The sequence below is a fragment of the Amblyomma americanum genome, chromosome 4 (assembly GCF_052857255.1).
Source record: "Amblyomma americanum isolate KBUSLIRL-KWMA chromosome 4, ASM5285725v1, whole genome shotgun sequence".
NCBI lineage: Eukaryota > Metazoa > Arthropoda > Arachnida > Ixodida > Ixodidae > Amblyomma > Amblyomma americanum.
The window spans coordinates 46,916,999-46,936,398 of NC_135500.1; the positions used below are offsets into that span (position 1 = coordinate 46,916,999).

Consider the following 19,400-nt stretch of genomic DNA (forward strand, 5'->3'; position numbering starts at 1 on the left):
CTCGTTTACCCTTAAGGATCAGCGGTTATCTTGCATTAGCAATACATATCCTGCCCAAGCCGATTTCTTCCTCCTGATTTTGACTAGTATGTCATTGCAGAGATTCCAATCGACGAGATATTGCCGCAAATCTGTGTAGTGTTTGCGTAATCCTCCTTGAAAGCTCCCGGCACGTGGCTTCATCACTTTGTTTGTGATGCAAGACGCGCCCAGATTTATCTACATTGATCGCATCCAGGTGGAGCTGAGTCTATGTTGATCCAAAATGTTGCAGTAACTTTGAACGCCATGTCCCGAAAGTTCGCTATCAGCTTTAAAATGAGCACGGCCAAAAGCAGCGGGGATTCTGTTCGACGATCGCCGAGCACGCTTTTTGCAACGCCCCGTCGAGACATTCAGTTCTTTGTGGGCGCAAGTCAGCCAAATAAAGAGTTTCGTTTCGAAGCCCTTTTCGTTCTCTTCCTGCACACCGGGCTGCCGCCACCGCAACGTGACATCTGGTGGATGTATACGGAGTTGCCGTTCATGTACCGAACACCCCCTTCAAGTCGTGACACCGGCCCTCTGCTCTTCGCATCGGAGTACGAGCCACCAGTTGACCGAGCCAGCCGACGTCTCCAGAGAGCGCAACCTGAGTTCGGGAACCTACCCGACCACACCCGACAAAAAAAAAAAGACTGTTATGAGCACAACTTCACCACAGATGTCGACCCCGATCATACAGCAGCAGCCGCGGATGCCGCGAACTTTCAATGGATTCCTAGGCGAAGACCCCGAAGAATGGTTGGGCCAATAGACCATATGCAAAACTGCTTGGTCATCTGCCAACACAGGGCACCGAAAGTCTGGTCGCCATCTTTGTTGCGTCGAGTGTTCAGCTGCCAGCCCATGTGCCAGTCTGTTCGCCGTATTATGGTCTATTTGTATTTGAGCGAAAGTTTTATACGATGGCAAAACCTCTCGTCACGTATCAGCCGCTATGCTTTCCGAATCTGAGCAGCTCAGGTTGGATGACGAACTTTACCGTCGTTCCGCATATTTCGGAGCGCACATTGGAATGGTTGTGCGACCAAAAAGGCCCCTCTGCCCGTCAACGCAAGAAGGCGTACAGATTTGCCACCGAGGCCTACTGTTCGCCGTCATCGCTTAGCACGAACACATGTGACTCGGGGTAAGCAAACTTTTTGCTGTAGACATACTCTGCGAACGGCGTCCGACGCCAGCGTTGCCCCGGCGCTGTGTACTCTTCCATTACACGCGTACCCAAAGTCGTAGCTCGCTCACTTCATATGGAAGTATAGTCGCAAACGAATAGTGGGAGCTTCTCTTTCTTCGTTTCAAGGAGAGTTTGTGGGCGGAACCAACAAGCGCGAGTAGCGTTATGTTAAGATGCTACCGGTTTCAATATGTTGAAGGGGCGGACGCCGAATCGTCGCAGAAACATTTTTCGAAACAGACATACCGATGCAATCGAACGGCCGCGTGCCCAGAGCGGTGCATATTGCTTTGCAAATCGGTTCTTGCAGTTTTCTCTTAACCACCGCAGTGGCTTAGTTGGCTAAGGCGCTCTGCTGCTAAATGCGAGATGGGGGATCGAGCCTCGTTCGCGGCGGCTTCGTTTCGATAGAGGCGAAATGCAAAAACGCCCTTTTACTGTACATGTACTTGCGTTCTAAGGCACGTTAAACAACCCCAGGTAGCCTAAATTAATCCGGAGCACTTCACTACAGCGTGTCTTGTAATGATACGGTGGTTTCAGCACGCAAAACCCCAGGATTTGATTTTTAGTTTCACCTCGTGGTTTTTCGAGTGGTAACGTTGCTTATACAGAGACAAGTATTTGTTACCAGACCAGCGTTTATTGATTGCTAGAGCAAATTTTTAATTGCAGTTTTAATCATGAAACAGACACTGGTCATAAGGTCTTTATGCAAGAGTTGTACCTTATGTGCACTGAGATGTCTCGGTTCTTGGGCACTCTCCCATCAATGCACATACCAATGTTACAGGATAAGTTTTTAACTCCATGAGTACCACAGCACTATTTCGGATTTTCTTTTCAGACTTGGTATCGTCCACGTGCATTGCACATGCTTCCGCAGTCAGAAGAAAAATGGCCATCCCTACAATGTGCAGATGTCTTTTCACATTACCACCGGCGTGCCTCGTACCACTGCCTGCGAATGCCCAGCAGGAAAGAGTGGAGCCTGTAGTCACGTCCTTGTAGCAGTACGCCTGCTAGTCCTATTGATGGAGCAGGGATTTGCAGAGCCACCACCAGAGCTTGCCTGCACGGAGCTGCCTCAGCAGTAAAGATACCCAAGACAAAGGCATCAAGCCTGCAAGTGTTCTCGACGTAAACTGGCGAGCCCCACGAGAAGGAGGTGCGCAGTTGCCAGTGACTGCTCGCCTTTCAGGTGCAAGCCTGGACTACCAGGATGAAGCTAGCCAAGTAGCCGCAATCTAGTCACTTGGTGCTGAGCTGGAGGCACTGGGTGACCTTCCTTTTGCCGCTGTTCTGCGGGATGTGCAGGTTCCGCTGGTAAAGACAAAGGCAGGCCTTGCTCCGGTAGGCTCTCCACTGACATACTAGCAGTCGGACAGTCCACACGATTTTAAGACCTGGATATCATCCACCATAGCCCCTGGTGCAGGCACCAATTGTGCTGTCCCACGACTGGAGCTGTTTACTGGTGCAGTGCCGCACACATTTCCTGCTGTCTTCACAGCTGGTTACCGACAAATTCTGATGGTTAGCACATTAGTTGTTGCTTTCGTTCACTTCATTTATCGGGTGCTTTTACAGTTTTGCCATGCGTTTGTGGTAGCAAAAGGGCTTTGTACAGCATATAGCGACTTCTTTTTACATATGACAGTAAGCATGCTTGTTAAAATGCTTCTGCTGTCTTTACTGTGCCATTAGTGCATACTGTCTATATACATTCAGGTCTGAGTGAATAAGAGCACATATTGCGCACCATGTTTGGTAAATATTTGACATTCATTGACGAGGCCTTGCTGGCACTTACACACCATCTACATGCCATGTCATGGGAAGTGTTGCTGCTGATCTTGCTAAAAGGTTTCAAGTGTAATCTCTCAAAGTTCACTGACTGTGATAGCACCATCCAGACTGCAAGGCCATTTAGTCTGGCGAAGGCCGTCTGCTATGATAGTTTTCAAAGCATGCATGTCTGACTATACTATATATTTAGACCTGCTGCTCTTAATCGCTGTGCATAAAGTGCTCTTTATCTCATGAACTGGCTTGCGGAACGATTACGTTTCTCGCCTCCTATGTGCACAGCTAAAACTGCTCACTTCATTGACTGATTCACAGCCAGCTGCGTGTTCTTGCTATTTTTCTGTTCCGTTTCCGATTTTTTATTGGTGCAATTTGCCATTCACATAATGTGCATTGAAAGTAATGAGCATCAGTCAGAGCTCACCTAGCTGCCATATTACTTTTGACAAGTGCCAGGGGCAATCGTACAGGGTAAAGAACAAGCGTGGTGACCGGAATTTTAATATGCTTATTTACCAACCACAGTGATAGCCATGTTAAGCAATGCAAGTAGCCTTTTGCTAAAGGCACTGTACCTTAATAATTCACAAAAATACCAGTTAGTGGTGAAAGTGAACTTAAACTTCATAATGAAGCAGCATTTTCTTCTCTCTGGTTGCGGTCTTGCACTTTCCATTTACAGCCAAGGTGACCATTCAGTTCATGGCTCATGTTTTCTCTCAGAATGAAGTGTTTGAGAATACTAAGCCGTGAAGCATGCCGCATGTTTGCACAGCCAACAGTTCGAACTTTCTTTTGCATGCCTCATGTTTGCACAGCCAACAGTTCGAACTTTCTGTTGCGATTGTCGCAGCCAAATGCTGCACAGTGATTATGATGCCTGCGACAGAGGGTGATTTATTTCTCCGGCCCCACCCCTTGTAGATGGCCTAGTCTAAGACGGTGTCTTGTTAACACTTCATAGAATAGGCCAAAAATCTGAATAACTCTGAAGCATGATATAACAACACAAATAGCTGTGCGGCGGCTGACAAAAGGCATGAAAGATGACTGGCTTGCAGTGAATTGTGAAAATTTCAGTTTGGCCATTGATTCGATCAGCATTTTGCATGCTCACATTAGCGTCATCTGATGCACTTTTACTAGCAAAAGTCGAAAAAGTCTGGATGTGCACTTAGCAGGATTATTGAGAACTGCTGAAATGCAACAATGTGAAGACTTGCGGGAAATACATAATATCGTTTTTCTTTCCTAGCACCTTCAGCTTAGTCCTGAAGAAGCCCAGGAGCTAGAAGCAAATACCAGGCAACAGGCCCTGAGCGACAAGTGGCACTCGGCACGACGACACGGCCTCACAGCACCTACCTTTAGCAAGGTCATGAGGCGGAAAGAATGGACAGAGAAAGTTTTAAGGAATCTTTTGGACCCAAAGGATCTGTCCCGGGTACGGGCTGTACAGTATGGGAAAAAAAATGAGGCTCTTACAGCAGAGCGGTATGCCGCTACAATGAGAGCTCCAGGGCACAACGTGACCTTGCAATATTGTGGCCCTGTGCACCCTGGCTTTCCATAGCTAGGTGCAAGCCCGGATAGATTGGTTTTTGACCCGGAAGAAGGCACCTATGGTGTGGTGGAGATAAAATACGCCTACTCTTTGAAGGACAGTGAAGCTAACGCTAACCAGCAAAAACTTCTGTCGTGCATTTGTTGGTGGTACACCTCAGTTCAAGAAAGATGATGAGTATTTTTACAAAGTTTTAGGACAAATGACTGTCACAGAATGCAAATGGGCGAACTTTTTAGTCTTTTCTGAAAAGTGGATGGCTGTGGAGTGCATTTATTTTGATCAAGGGAGGTGGGACAATGTTAAGGCACAGTTGGATGAGTTATATTTCAGTACTGCTGTGCCTTACTTTGCTGCTCACAACACTGCTCTGGTATAATTCTGAGATTGCATTCATCTGTGGTTTTAACACTCGTTTTTCTTCATTGTAGTGATCTACACTTACTGCAGCCAGTGATTTTTTTATATAAGCCTTCTGTGCTAGACAATGGCTTCCTTTGTATTCCTGGCCATTCATTATCTTTTCTTTCCATCACGCATTCTATATTCTTGCATTTCCTGAATAAATAAAATGAAGACACATGAAAGCTTTTTTTGAGTTTAACTAGATCAGCAGCAAATTACACCTTCAAAAACTAGCTCTAGTTGAAAGCAGGCTTTGTGATATGGAATAAAACGGTTGATTTTTAGGCTAGTTTGTGCAGCATATTGTGCTGAAGGGGGAGCAGGAAAGATGATCACTTATTGATTACTTGAAATTTCATCGAAATCAATCAAATTTATTTCAGTATTACGGATACTGAGGAAAACGCAGAAAAAAGCCAAACAAGACTTGACGAGGTCTGCGCTCCCTTACAAGGCATACAGTGCAACAGGTACATTTGGTCATCACAATTCACATGCGGATGACATAGATCATTGCAACTGACAAATACCCCCGGCAGCGTGATATATATATATATATATATATATATATATATATATATATATATATATATATATATATATATATATATATATATATATATATATATATATATATATATATATATATATATGTGTGTGTGTGTGTGTGTGTGTGTGCGTGTGTGTGTGTGTGTGTGTGTGTGTGTGTGTGTGTGTGTGTGTGTGTGTGTGTGTGTGTGTGTGTGTGTGTGTGTGTGTGTGTGTGTGTGTGTGTGTGTGTGTGTGTGTGTGTGTGTGTGTGTGTGTGTGTGTGTGTGTGTGTGTGTGTGTGTGTGTGCGTGCGTGTGTGCGTGTGCGTGTGCGTGTGCGTGTGCGTGTGTGTGTGTGTGTGTGTGTGTGTGTGTGTGTGTGTGTGTGGTAACATTTACGGTACAATGCAAACGTTTTAAAACGGGCACGCTGCAAGCCTGCATTTTGTGGCCACTTCCCAAACAAAATGAACCGAAATTCCTACCGCCATGATGGCACCAGCCCTTTTTAAGGAGCAAAATTTTGGTCCTTCATCTAAGTGCCATGTGGTCGCTTTCATGAGTGTGACCCATCAGTACAGCACAGTTTAGTGCATCACTCTAGTTTCCCTTTATTACACTTGTTTTTCGTACAGGATTGCACAGAATCTGAGTCGTAATACTCTAGTCCTTGTGCCCTCTGATTGTGTGGGTGAGGGAAGTTTCTGCTCCTGTGTTATCTTGCTGCATGGTTTGAGGCAGTGAATAGAGGTCATCTTTTAAGTTATTCTTTCATTACCTCTGTTGGAGGCGCCAGCTGTTGCCTGCTTGGTTGTGAAGGTTTGCTCAAAGGGTTTTGAAAATTTTTGAGAATAGCAGCCACAGTCCAGATTTGATTATGGGAGCCAGTGTGAGTGGGATCGGTCGATCAAATATATGAAAGGATTTGACCCTTCTTATTCTCCTTTCTACATGGATCCTCAATGAAGCAATCTCCTTAGTTTCACTGACTTGTTGTTCAGAGAGGGCATTCCTGTGCAGAAATGGTGTAATGTTCAACTTAACATTTTTGCTTGTCAAAAGGTCCTCAATCAAGAACCCCTTGTCTGCCATGACAGAATCATTTTTGTCAAACTTGACGTTCAGAAATCCACTTTTCAGTACGGCCTCCCTGTCTGATATAGAACCTGTGTACAGCTCTGACACAAAGCTCACTAAGCCGTTTGGTGAAACACCAATGAGGCCTTTATAGGTATTTGAAGTCTTGTAAGTAGAGTAGGAGCTCGACTGGAGAGACAATGAGGAGGACACCTCACACTTTATCTCTGTTGCATCCAAAATAACCCTTGTTGTTGGATACGTTCCGAATGCTGCAGGCATTGTTGCGTCTATTACAGCTCTTGATACCCATAGTGGTAGTTTGCAGAGTCTTATGTACATGAAGTTAATCTATGACACACATATACGTGACACTGTTGACTGAGTGATTCCAAACCTGTGTGCCAGGTCATGCTCGAAGAGGCCGAGACGAAGCCTTACAAGTACGAGGAACAGTTCATTTTCTGCCGTCAGCTTCCACCGTCGGCCTCCGCTGGCTTTCATGCCAGCATTCCTCAAAACATTATTCTCATTCTTTCCGGGGTTGATGTAAGTCATCAATGACAGGAAGTGCTGGTATGATGGTATTCCTGTGTAAGCAAGGAAGTCCTCATTTGAATGTTTAAAACGGTCAATGCCTAAGCTTGTTCTAATTTCTTTTTCTTCAAGACGTGCAGTGAGGCGGCGATTTTCTTGGAGTGAAAAGTGCAACTTTTTCTTCGTCTGGAGCAGCTGCTCCTGGAGGATTTCACATTCATATTTATGTCTGTCTATTTCATTTGCCTGTGCGGCAACCACACCCTCGAGACGTTCCACTTCACTGATAGGCTCGCCACTCCCTAATAAAGGGGTTGTACCAGAAGCAGGTGGACAGCTGGCGGTGTCTCTCTCTGTTTCAGGCGCTTCGGACTCTAGAGCTGCTGCAGACGATCGATCAGTAGACTGGTCAGCAAAAAATTCTGCTGCATTGTCTTCTACAGTCAGTGCTTGAGCAACAGCTTGATCTGAAATCTGATGTGCTTGTGGACAAGCGCTCAATGCTCGCTTCTTGGGTGATTTGCGAAGCTGTTGCTTTTTGCCAAAGCTGCCGCATGATGCTCCAAGAATAAAGTCTGATGGCAGGAAATGCCTTGAGCACACTCTTGTGCATTTTGCCACCTTGAAGTATTTCCCTTCGTCGCGCTTGATGGCGATGATCCACTTTTTGTATAACGTGGCATCTCTTGGGAAGCGATGATAAGAAACCTGCAAGTTTCAAGAGATGTACATGTAGTTAAAGCCTGTATCAACAAATAATTCATCAGTAACCTACATTTGCTATACATGAATATTTTGACCAGCGCGCGACATTAAAAATACTCCGCCTGATAATAAACATAGCTGAACCGCAACGGTGCAAGTGTTTGTTACCAGGCTGTTGTGGTCAATATGCATATTTGTCCAGCGGGCACTTTCAATCGCGAGTTTTCGCGATGCGGATTATTAAACAAATTGCGATCGGCCGCTATCGTAAGCGATCGTGTTGTGCGCTAGAGCTCGGCAAACTCGGTGCGTTTCGGTTAGTTGGACCACGTAAGAGCAATAATTGATCACAATCGTAAGTCCCCGTGTGCCACCGGCGCGAGAATGTGCGTCCACCGCTGTATCCGCACTATCCGGCATCTCAATCGCGGCGCGAAGGTTAGCCTGTACCTGAGCAAAGCTCGGCATTAATGCACGCCCTGGTGACCACGGGCTTACAAGAGCGAGCGCCATGTCCCTAATATTTACAGCCTTTGCACATTCACAGCATCTGAATTTGCTCTAACGACACGGCTGCTGTCACGGCTGTTGGGCAAAAAAAGTGCTGCTGTAGTACATCAGATAACACAGGCACACCGCATGGTTGACGCGAGAAGGAAAGGAAGCCTTCCACAACTTTCACTAACATCGGTTAAGGTACAACACGGTACTCTAACCGGTATTGTCTGTTGTAGTCAACTCGAGGTTATTTATCTTTTTTCACCGAGACGACTATTAATAAGGGGTACCGGGTACGTCCAATGTTTCCCTACCTCTCGGGCACGGATTACACGGGCGTGAAAGTAAATACCACGCACCTTTTTACCGCCTGGATCCTTGGGTCCTCCCTATTTACACCAGGGGACACAGCAGTGCGTCGGCATTTTCGCTATACGATGTGGGTCGATCTGCGGCTTGTGAATCCGCGCGGGCCTTGCGCATAGTCTCCGCTTCCCATAGAGTAATGGCGGTTATGCTGCTTCCTCGCCGTTACCAAGATGGCGGACCTAGCTCTCAACTTGTGAACGAGATGGCGCTGCGCATTTCGCATATGGTCTATTTGAGCGCGTGGCATCATTCAACAATTGGGATGATGCAGCGAAAATCATACGGATATTTTTCGCACTGGAGTGCTCAGCACGTATATGGTACGAAAACCACAAGTCCTGCCTAACGTCACGGGGCTATTCAAGAAGAAACTTTTTTGAAGGTATTCACCAGTGTCGTGAGGAAGGAAAGAGCCGAATGACTCCTCGGGTCCAGGATCCGGCTTCCCAACGAGTCCGTCCGCGGTTACGTTGAAGAGATGCAGAGCCTCTTCCGCCGCGCCTACCCCGAGATGACCGAGGAAAACAAAGTTCGTATTTAACGCGCGGCGTAAAATAACAACTCTTTGCCATCTTCGTCCGCTAGCCGCCAAAAACCGTCGACGAATCCATGCAAGAATCCTGCACGATCGAGAAGGTCCTCGACATCCGGACTCTGCAGTGCAACCTCCCTGCTTATGTCTGCTCAATTCGTCCGGACACGACGACCACCAGGAGCGACAACTTGCAGAAAGTTTTCCGCTAAATCGCCCGCGAGGAGCTACAACGACTGCTGCCAACTTTCTCGCAGCCTCAAGCAGCGACCCTCATGTATGTGGTGCCAGAAGAAATGCAGCAGGCACTTATCATCGCGACTTCAACGGCCACACACAACCCCCGGCCATGACTTGCGCCGCCTCGGAGCGCAGCCAAAGGCGTCCTCCCACTCGCCACCAGGGCCGTATACACCGCCCCAAAGATTCCAATCACCTGACCGCCCAACTCAGTTGCAAGTTCGCCCAAGAAAAGCCGACCTCTGGAGGACCCCAGACCAGCGCCGCCCGCTGTTTTCATTCCGACGACCCCGGTATCATTCTTTAGCACTGCCCCTACAAAAGAATGGGCTTGCGTGCCTTCTCAATTGATGCCCCACTACCCCATCCCGGCCAAAGGCCTCGGGATATCGACGGCTCCTGCGCCGAGATGAGTAGGTGTCATCTATCCGTCGCTCCCGCTCACCATCACCGTCTGCGGCATGTTTTGCATCGCTTGGCCGTGGCTACGCAGCGGTTCTTCAAGGAAGGTCCCCCAGCCCACGAAGGGGAACTAAAGAAAGTAACCTTTGGTGGTGAGGTTGCTCACCAGCAAACCGATGAAGAACCTCCACCGACCATGCCGCATGAAGACGCCGCATCCACTACGCCTATGCTACACACGCACACGCGCACACACACACACACACACACACACACACACACACACACACACACACACACACACACACACACACACACACACACACACACACACACACACACACACACACACACACACACACACACACACACACACACACACACACACACACACACACGAGCTCGACCATGAAGCGACAGGACTTCAGAATAAGGCCCCATCCAGAAAAGCCCCGCCGACATGCCCTACCCATGATTCACATACCCGACGAAGCCGTGGCCCGAGGCCGAAGACAACCTGAAACGCAAGAGCTTGGACCTCTGACTTAGAGGTGGATATCGACGGCCTGAAGGTTATCGCTCTGGTCGACACAGGGGCCGATTATTCAGTGATGAATGGAACATACGTTGCGCAGTTGAGGAAAGCCACGACCGCTTGGGACGGCCCACAAATTCGCACCGCATGAGGACACCTCATTATGCCATCAGGAAGATGCACAGTGCGAGTGACTATCAAGAGGCATACCTATCCTGCGACTTTCATACTGTTACAGCACTGTTCCCGTGACGTAACATCGGGCATAGATTTTCTAAATGAACATAAAGCGATCATCGACCTTCAATCCAAGCTCATCACGCTGTCGACGGACAAAGCCATCCCTTCGATGGCAACCATGAAGCAGCATGTAGCCCTAAGTATCATCGATGAACAAGTGAGCGTCCCACACCGATCAAGCGTCATAATCACCTTAGGTGCCACTGATGCCAGGAACATGGAAGCTCTCATCGAGGAGAACATGGAGTTGCAAGCGGCATTAGAGATTTCCGCAACGAACAAGCTGTAGTGCTGCTGACGATCTTCAGCGAAGAATATCGGCCCATTAACAAAGGAACGACGAATGCTTTCTTCAACGAACTATCCGACGTTCGCGACACCTTCGCCCTCTCCGATCAAGCCGCAGAAGATTCGCCTAACGAAGGTCACAAGCATGTCTTCGATATAAACCCAGCCATGACTCGGGACGAACGCGACCAGATCCGCAATCTGTTTCGAGGATACGAGTGCTTCTCGTCATCGCTGAAAGTCCGACAAACGTCGATTGCCAAGCATCGCATTGTAATCGACCAGCACGGCCGGCCTCTCCGCCAAAGTCCCTACCGTGTGTCGCCCCGAGAACGACAAGCCATCCAGAACAAGTGTAAGTAATGCTTCGCGGCGACGTCATGCAGCCATCGAAGAGCCCCTGGGCCGCACCGCGGTTGGTCTATAGTGAGGAAGAAAGAAAGCGCCCTTCGATTCTGCGTCGATTACCACCGCTTCAAGAACATAGCGAAGAAGGACGTCTGCCCCTTCCCTTTATAGACGACAAACTGGACCGGCTCTGCAACGTCAATTATTTCCCATCGATGGATCTCAAGAGGGGCACGGGTAAAATTGAGGTCGATTAAAGAGATCGCGAGAAGACCGCACTCATTACTCCGCATGGCCTCTTCGAGTTCAAGGTGATGCCATTTCGTCTCTGCTCTGCACCCTCAACGTTTCTTCGAATATTGATTGCAGCGCTAACAGGCCTGAAGTGGCAAATTTCTCTGGTATATTTAGATGACGTTGTTGTCCTCGCCTAGAACATTTAAGAGCAATTAAAGAGGCTTCGAACAGTACTACAGGCAATCAAGTCGTCCGGTCTGTCCTTGAAAGCAGAGAAGTGTCACTTTGCCTCTGCAGAGCTGCTGTTTCTAAGGCACATCGTTAGCAAGAAAGGAGTACGCCCAGACCTGCAGAAAACAGCTGCTGTCGCACAGTTTATCGCAGTCCGATAAGAAAGCTGTGCACAGATTCCTCGGACTGTGCGCGTATTACCGACGATTTGTCAATAACTTTTCGCTCATCGTTCACCGTATTACCCAAGGAACAAAAGCAGACGTGCCAGTTAAATGGGAAGCGCCGCAAGCAGAAGCCTTCAAAGAACTTCAGCGTTGTTTACAGTCGCCACTGATCCTCTTGCATTTTGATGAAAACGAGGAGACTAAAATTCACACCGACGAAAGCGGCGTGGGCTTAGGCGCCGTCCTCGTTAAGAAAACCGACGGACTGGAGAAATTAATCGCATGCGCTAGCCGTTCTCTGTCCAAGGCCGACGCTAAATATTCGACAACTGGGAAGGAGTGCCTTGCCGTCATCTGGGTTACGTCGAAATTCCGCCCCTACCTGTACGGACGACCGTTCAAGGTGGTCAGCGATCACCACGCGCTGTGCTGGCTTGACAGCTTGAAGGGCCCCTCGGGCCGCCTCGCTCGATGGAGCCTGCGCCTGCAGGAGTTTGACGTCACCGTTGTTTACAAGTTCGGACACAAGCACTCTGACGCCGACTGCCTGTCACGAGCCCCTGTAGATGTCCCACTGCCGGACGACTATGAAGACGCCTTCCTGCGACCCACCAGCCTCAGGCTGGTGGGTCGCAGGAAGGCGTCCTCATCGTCGTCTGGGTGGGCGCTTGCTGCTGTGCAGAAGGGCTGGGCTCTTCTGCACAACAGCAAGCTCGTACCCAGACTTTTAAAGCGTGATCGAGTACTTGGAGGGCAAGATTTCTTCACCCCCACCTCGTTCAAGCTAGGATTGTCTTTGTTCTGCGTACAGGATGATGTCCTCGTGAAAAAACTTCGCCGCAAACAAAATAGCCTACCTCCTGGTTGTACCTGGCAGTCTTCGCGAAGAAGTTCTACAGGCTTCGCACAACGAGCCGAGACCTGGACATCTCGGATTTTCTCGCACCCTCCGCCGCATTTAGGATAAGTATTATTGGCCCCGACTGTCCGCCAATGTCGCTTATTATGTGAAAACCTGCCCTAGATTGTCAGCGACGAAAGACCGTTCCCAACCGACCAGCAGGATTTCTGAACCTGAACCACCTCAAGGCCCTTCCAGCAGATTGGCATGAATCTGCTTGGCCTTTTCCCAAAGTCAACGTCTGGAAATAAGTGGATCATATAGCAACAGACTACCTGACCCGCTACGCCGAGGCGAAAGCCCTACCGAACGGAACAGCAGCAGGAGTCGCCAAATTTTTCGTTGAGTGGCATTCTTCTACTACAAGACGCCCCGATGTGCTCATGACGGGCAGAGGAACAGCATTCACGGCGGAACTGACGCAAGCCATCCTGCACTACAGCCAAGCAAGCCACCGGAGGACAACTGCACACTATCCGCAGACCAACGGACTCACGGAGAGCCTGAGCAAAACCATCGCTGACATGCTCGCCATGTATGTCGATGCCGAACACAAGAACTGAGACGTCATCCTGCCTTACGTTGTCTTCGCCTCCAACACCGCAGCGCAGGAGGACATCTAGAGGAGGAGGAGGAAGAAGAAAAAGAAAGGCAGGAAGCTTAACCGGAAGAATAATCGGTTTGCTACTCTACGGGGAGGGGAAAGGGGGTGAGGGAATAAAAAATGAAAGAGAAAGAAGAGCCACTATGAAAAGTCAGTGTTCGTTAGTCACAGCCCATCGTGCAGGCCAGAAGTTCGCAAGAAGCGAAGCAGTGCCTTGGAGGCCTTCACCGCCGACGATCGCCGCGGCCAATGGCCGAGAATCTTCATATTTGTCCGTGGGCGTGGATGTAGACGCTCCAGCGTACGGCAGAGCGACTGCCTTTTGGTGCTTTAGGCAGGGCAACCACCTAGATGACGCCAATTAGGGTCGTCCATGGCAAGGATGCCACGACCACGCTAGACGCCATGCTACCCAACGTTACCTAAGATAACGTCGAAGACGCCGCCTACCTTCAACGCGCAGAAGAAGCCCGAAGACTTGCCCGATTACTGATCAAAGACCAGCAGTGGCCGACGCCAGACGCTACAACCTACGAAGACGCAACGCGAGATAGAAGGCAGGAGATCGCGTCTGGGTTTAGACGACCATTCGCCGCCGCGGCTTAAGTGAAAAACTTTTGCGCCGCTATTTCGGCCGTACAACGTTATTCGTCGACTAGTTGAACTGGACTATGAAGCCGTCCGTGAGGAAATGACTATCCCAGAGACGCCGCGTACTACCAGAAGTTGTCCATGTCGTCCGACTAAAGCCCTATTATGCGCACTAAGGGACTCAGCATTTCCACACTCTATGTTAATTTTCGCCCGATCCGTTTTATTTGTTTCTATATAGTCAGCTTATTTGTTTTCAAGCATCGGGTCGATGCTTTTTTGAGGGGGGAGTAATTCCGGGAATCTGTGCAGTGTTTGTTCATTCATTCTTCAAAGCTGCCGGCACGCGGCTTTATCGCTTTGTTTGTGATGCAAGACGCGACCAGATTTATCTAGATTGATCCCATGCAGGTGGAGCTGATTCTACGTTCGGGGCCACCGCGGTGGTTCAGTGGTTACGGCGCTCGGCTACTGACCTGAAATGCGCGGTTTCTATCGCGGCCGCGGCGGTGGAATTTCCATGCAGCTATGCGAAATTCTAGAGGCCCGTGTATTGTACGATGTCAGTGCACATTTAAGAACCCCACTTTGTCGAAATTTCCGGAGACCTCACCTGCGGCGTCCCTCCTAGCCTCAGTCGCTTTGGGTCGATAAACCCACACACAGCAAGCCAAAGATTCTACGTTGTTTCAAAAAAATTGTAACTTTGCACGCTTTATCTCGACGGTTCGCTATTCCTTGAAATTAAGCACGGTCGACAGCGGCCGCCATTCTGTTCGACGACCGCCGAGCACGCTAGTTGCTTCGCCGCTGCCGACTCATTCAGTCCATTGCGGGAGGGAAGTCATCCTCGTGTACTGAAATCATAGTACAGGAGCGCTCTTGCATTTAGGGTCCTTCAGAATGCTCTGTGGACGACCACAATCCATTCACAACTCTGCCCAGCAGTCAGATGACAAAGTGTCTGAGTGACCTCGGCAGGCTTATATACCTGCTGTCATCCAAGCGCTTTGTGTCCGCGCGCAATTTCGCTGCTTATATTATAATATATTATATTATATTATAGCAACCAACTAGTCCAATTAAGAGCCTCTGCGTTTGCAAAACAACGCCATCGTGGTTTGTTCAGAAAACTGTGTACGAAACGCAGTCATCCATAAATCAACTTATCTGCTATGAAATGTTAGAGCAGATGTCATTCATATAAAATCTGACTCTCGTGGCACGCCAGAGGACACATCAGCTTTATGGTATTGTTTACCGTTAAGGAAGAAATTCTGCCGTCTCAGATTTATATAATCGTACATCCACTTTACAACCGTGCTGTTTATTATATAGGTAATGGTTGTTTCAGTGGTCGTAGCGGCAGAATACAAAAAGCATGCCTCCATTCGTTGCTGCCGAGTCCGCGCTCGCTTTGGGCTTCTCCCCCATCTTTGTCTATTCGTGATACCGCGCGGTCATCTTCATCCCTACAATCAACCTCATGAAAAGAGAGCTATTCGGCTACTAACATTGAGGGCAAGACGGCCGGATCGTAATAAGGCTTCAAGCACTGAACGTAAACAGTGACACGGCCGCGAAGCCGTGATTGGCTCGACAACGTACGTAGTTCACCGGGGAGATCTGCTCTATGGCACGGTAGGGATCCTGATACTAGTCGAGCAGCTTTTGGGACATTTGCGGATGAGTGAATGGAGTCCACAACCAAACAAGAGAGCCTGGTTGGGATGAATTGGTAGAGTTCACAACGTTCCTGAGAGGTTGCCGGCGAGATTGGTGGGCCGACTTGAGCGATCAGGCAAGTCGATGCATTCTTCAGCATGTTTCACGGCCTGAGGAACGCGGGTACACTCTGAGGGATGAGTGCGGTATGTAAGTATGATGTCAAACGTCGGCAACGGCTGAAAATTATGTTGTGTTTTGCGGGGCCCTGTTGTAGGCGAGCGTAACGAATGGAACAACCGTGTTCCAGATAGTGTGGTCAGACGCACAGCGCTGGAATGAGGGGGGGGGGGGGTCTAAGGGGGTTGCAGTCCAGGGCCTCACCTCGGACAGTATATAGGAGAAGGGGCCCCATTTATTCTAACCTGCTTAGTATATGGAACCATGGGCAACGGAACTTCGAGCGACATGTATGAAGCGAGAGAACCAGAACGAGCAGACGGGGCCCCCCGCCTAATGTAACAGCATGCGTTTAGCCTGATAATTTGAGGAGAGCATGTCGAACTGCAAAAAACAGGAATCCCCCGCCACCCCTGCGGGGCCCTCTTTATTACGAAGCGAGGTGCGTTTGCTTGGAAGAGTTTTCGCGGTTTCCTGTCAGTCCATCTGTCCAGTGGTGTCTGGAGAGGAGGCGTAAGGGGGAAACACCCAAAACATGTAATGTGGGATGAGGACCTAACCTCCCTTGCCCCTCGTCACCACCACGCCACCCTCCACCTCTCAAATAGTTCCGCCGCGGTCCTTCTCATAGGAAGGATGTGCTGCAGTACCCACCAGCGCCTCCCATTCGACTTTTCTTTACCGTGATGGTAATTTTGGCGGGGTAGGATGAGTCCGATAGCAAATTATAATGAGTCTGATGACAGAGTCTAGGCAGCAAAGGAAAGACGTCACACGTGCTTTTGTCCGCGTGTCGTGGGGCATGGAATGTTCACTGTTTGGGCTAGGGTTGTGGAAGAGTGAAGGGCGAAGTTGGAGAGCTGGACACAAAGGCCTGTCTCCAGGGCCCATTCCTGCCTAGTGGCTGCGCACCATCGCGCGCGCTCGACGGGAAAAGTAGGTCAGACTGGCCGCCGAACTTTACAGAAAGAAGTAGAAAGAGATGACTCAGAGGCGACGGAGGGCGCGTAACCTCGCCCGCGCTAGGAGTCACCCTCTCCTCTTCGTTCTCGCAATTGGCGGCGACGGGCCGAAAGAAAAGTCGAGAACTTCCCAGAATAGATGATTGCTCCTTGCCAAATAGGAAGACGAGACCGAAACGGGAGGAGTGAGTTTGTACGGAGAAGGAGGGAATTTCTACAAGGAACTCTATGCGTATGTGAACGCCTGCTTTGGCGCTAGTAACAGACAGACGCGGTGCGCGTCTATGAAAGGAAGTTGATCGCGGGCTGCGATTCAGCCCCAAGCCGTCGGTTAAAGGGCGCTCGCTGTACGATCACTTTTTTCCGCATGCGCACGCGTCCTTGCGACCATGCGCACGGGCGCGTGAGGGTGCGTTGCGGATGAGGTGTTGTACGGTCAAGTTTGCTGCATGCGACCGTGCGGATGACTCCGGCGTTCTGATTGGCGCACTCGTCAGTGCCGCCCGTGCGGCAGCACAGGCATGTGCCGTAGCAAAACACGAAGATATGTTGCCGTACGAATACACACACATTGATATGCTGGCTCACCCGAGACATGTTTAGCTGTGAGATTTTTCGTAGCAGGTGAAACCGCGATCGGCTGTTATAGCCATGAATCTCGGCGCGGACGATTCTGACGTCCGCGAACGAAGTCGCAACAAACTTTGCAACACCGCAGGCGAGGTTCTAAAACAGCGACGCGGGAAACGATTAACGGTTGCGCTATTTCTACTTCAGGAAGTGAAAAAAGGCATCACACCACGATCGTGACACAACTCGTTCGACCGCTAGTCGGCTAGACTCCGCTGAAGACCGCTCATATATGCAACCGTTCTAACTACGATCTAAGGTTCTTGCCTCCTAATATTTAAAGACTGCCCCCATTGAAATTAACGCTATACCCTAACATGCACTAACGATTTCAGAACGACGACGCTATTCGTATCGCGAATTCTCGGAGCCAAGGATACGGGACAAGAACAAGCTATAGGTTAGCAGTACATATTCGATCGTTTGTAATTTTAACAGGGAAATTCACATAGCTGAGACCAGGCACAGGTTAAATAATCAGTTATTCAAACTAGCACACTGCAGTCTTTTTCCGTGTATTTTAATTGCCTTTATTTTGTAGCTTTTTCATTAATCATTGCACACTTTAGTTGCCATCTAAAAACGTTCGTTGTTACTGTCAGGTAAACAGTCCTCGTTGCTGTCTCCCCACTTAACTGTTATTGCAAAAGACACTTATCTATTCGTCGATATATGTAGTGTGTGTCTGAATTGTGCATGTATTAAAAATTCCATATTTTAGCACTCTGCTGTCGAATAAAAACCCAAATACACTAGAAAAATATGACATTCCCAGTAATATCGAGTATGTAAAATCAGTTGCAGCTGCAGGAGTTGTGCATTTCAGAGAAAAGTGACCGTGCAACAGTACTGCTTTCGCTCTGTAATGTTATTCGGTCCGTTATAAAAGGCAAAATTGAAATAGCACAGTGTGGTGGCAACTAAGCCATCTATCACTGCGCTGAAATGCACAGCTTTAATTTTTGCACTCACAGAGGGTAACCAGTTTTATTTTAGCAGTCATTCCTTAGCTCATATTGCAATGACAATTGCACAAGCTAGAATGCAGCAGTGCAAACAAGCCTGGAGAGTTGTGCTTAGAGCCAGTCAATGGGGACACATGCAGAAACAAGCTGGCATGTTGTCTGTACAACTCCAAAAAAATTCTTAAGGTGCCCATGTGAATGAAAACAAAGTGGTTGCTTAGTACTTAGTAAAAGGCCATACATGACTTTTACCTTCAGTGTAAACATAACATGATGTGGGAGTTGGTAAATTGCTTTCCATCTGGACGGCTCCTGGTTGAGGTTGCGAAAGAGTACTTCATATATTCAGGGAAACAGGATGCACTGACCATGCATAGTGGTTAACTCAAGCAGAATTTGTAGAAATATATTTACAAGATGAAAGCTGTGTTGTTGCAAAATGCAATGAAATAAAAAATTTGCAGGTAAGTGTGTGTGGGGCATGCATGCGCATATCCTCTCATAGAGCTTTACAGTAATGTTTAAGACTCTTTTCTGAGCAGAAAAAAAATGAGGGATCGTAACAGTGATTCTGGATCCCAAAACGCAGATAAAAGTGTGCATTTTCTGCACAACTTGCCATGTATAAAATTTTTGAACGTGCTAGCTGTTCTTGTTAGCAATATCTTCTGCAAAGTAAAGCTTATTTCTTTGCCAGTTTGGTTTTCAAACTGGCAAAGTTCCCTTTATTCATGCCTTATGTTAAAATTACTTAGTCGTAAACCTAACTGCTTGAATATCTTTGCCGAGGCTATGCCTACTTTTCGGCTTCATACAGGAAGTGTATCTGAATTTTAAACAGTTCTAGAAGGGCTGCATGTATTAGGCAAACAAATGTCTTGTTTTGTGGCCTCTTTTTTGTTTCAAAATGATGCACCAAAATGATAAGCCTCCTTAGGGCCTTATATGAAAACTCGTGTTACTAAGGTAAGG

General features: G+C 48.4%; 1 protein-coding gene across 1 annotated transcript; it reads right to left on the bottom strand.

Annotated features, from left to right (window-relative positions):
* Positions 1 to 5,978: 5,978 nt before the first annotated feature.
* LOC144130102 (uncharacterized) lies at positions 5,979 to 7,129 on the bottom strand. The gene has a single exon (XM_077664124.1). The coding sequence runs from the start codon at positions 6,941 to 6,943 to the stop codon at positions 6,350 to 6,352; it is 594 nt and encodes a 197-aa protein (XP_077520250.1). The 5' UTR covers positions 6,944 to 7,129; the 3' UTR covers positions 5,979 to 6,349.
* Between the last annotated feature and the right edge of the window lie 12,271 nt (positions 7,130 to 19,400).

Bases quoted from the DNA above. Each gene is read 5' to 3' on its own strand.
- LOC144130102 (XM_077664124.1), bottom strand. From the start codon at position 6,943: ATGTACATAAGACTCTGCAAACTACCACTATGGGTATCAAGAGCTGTA.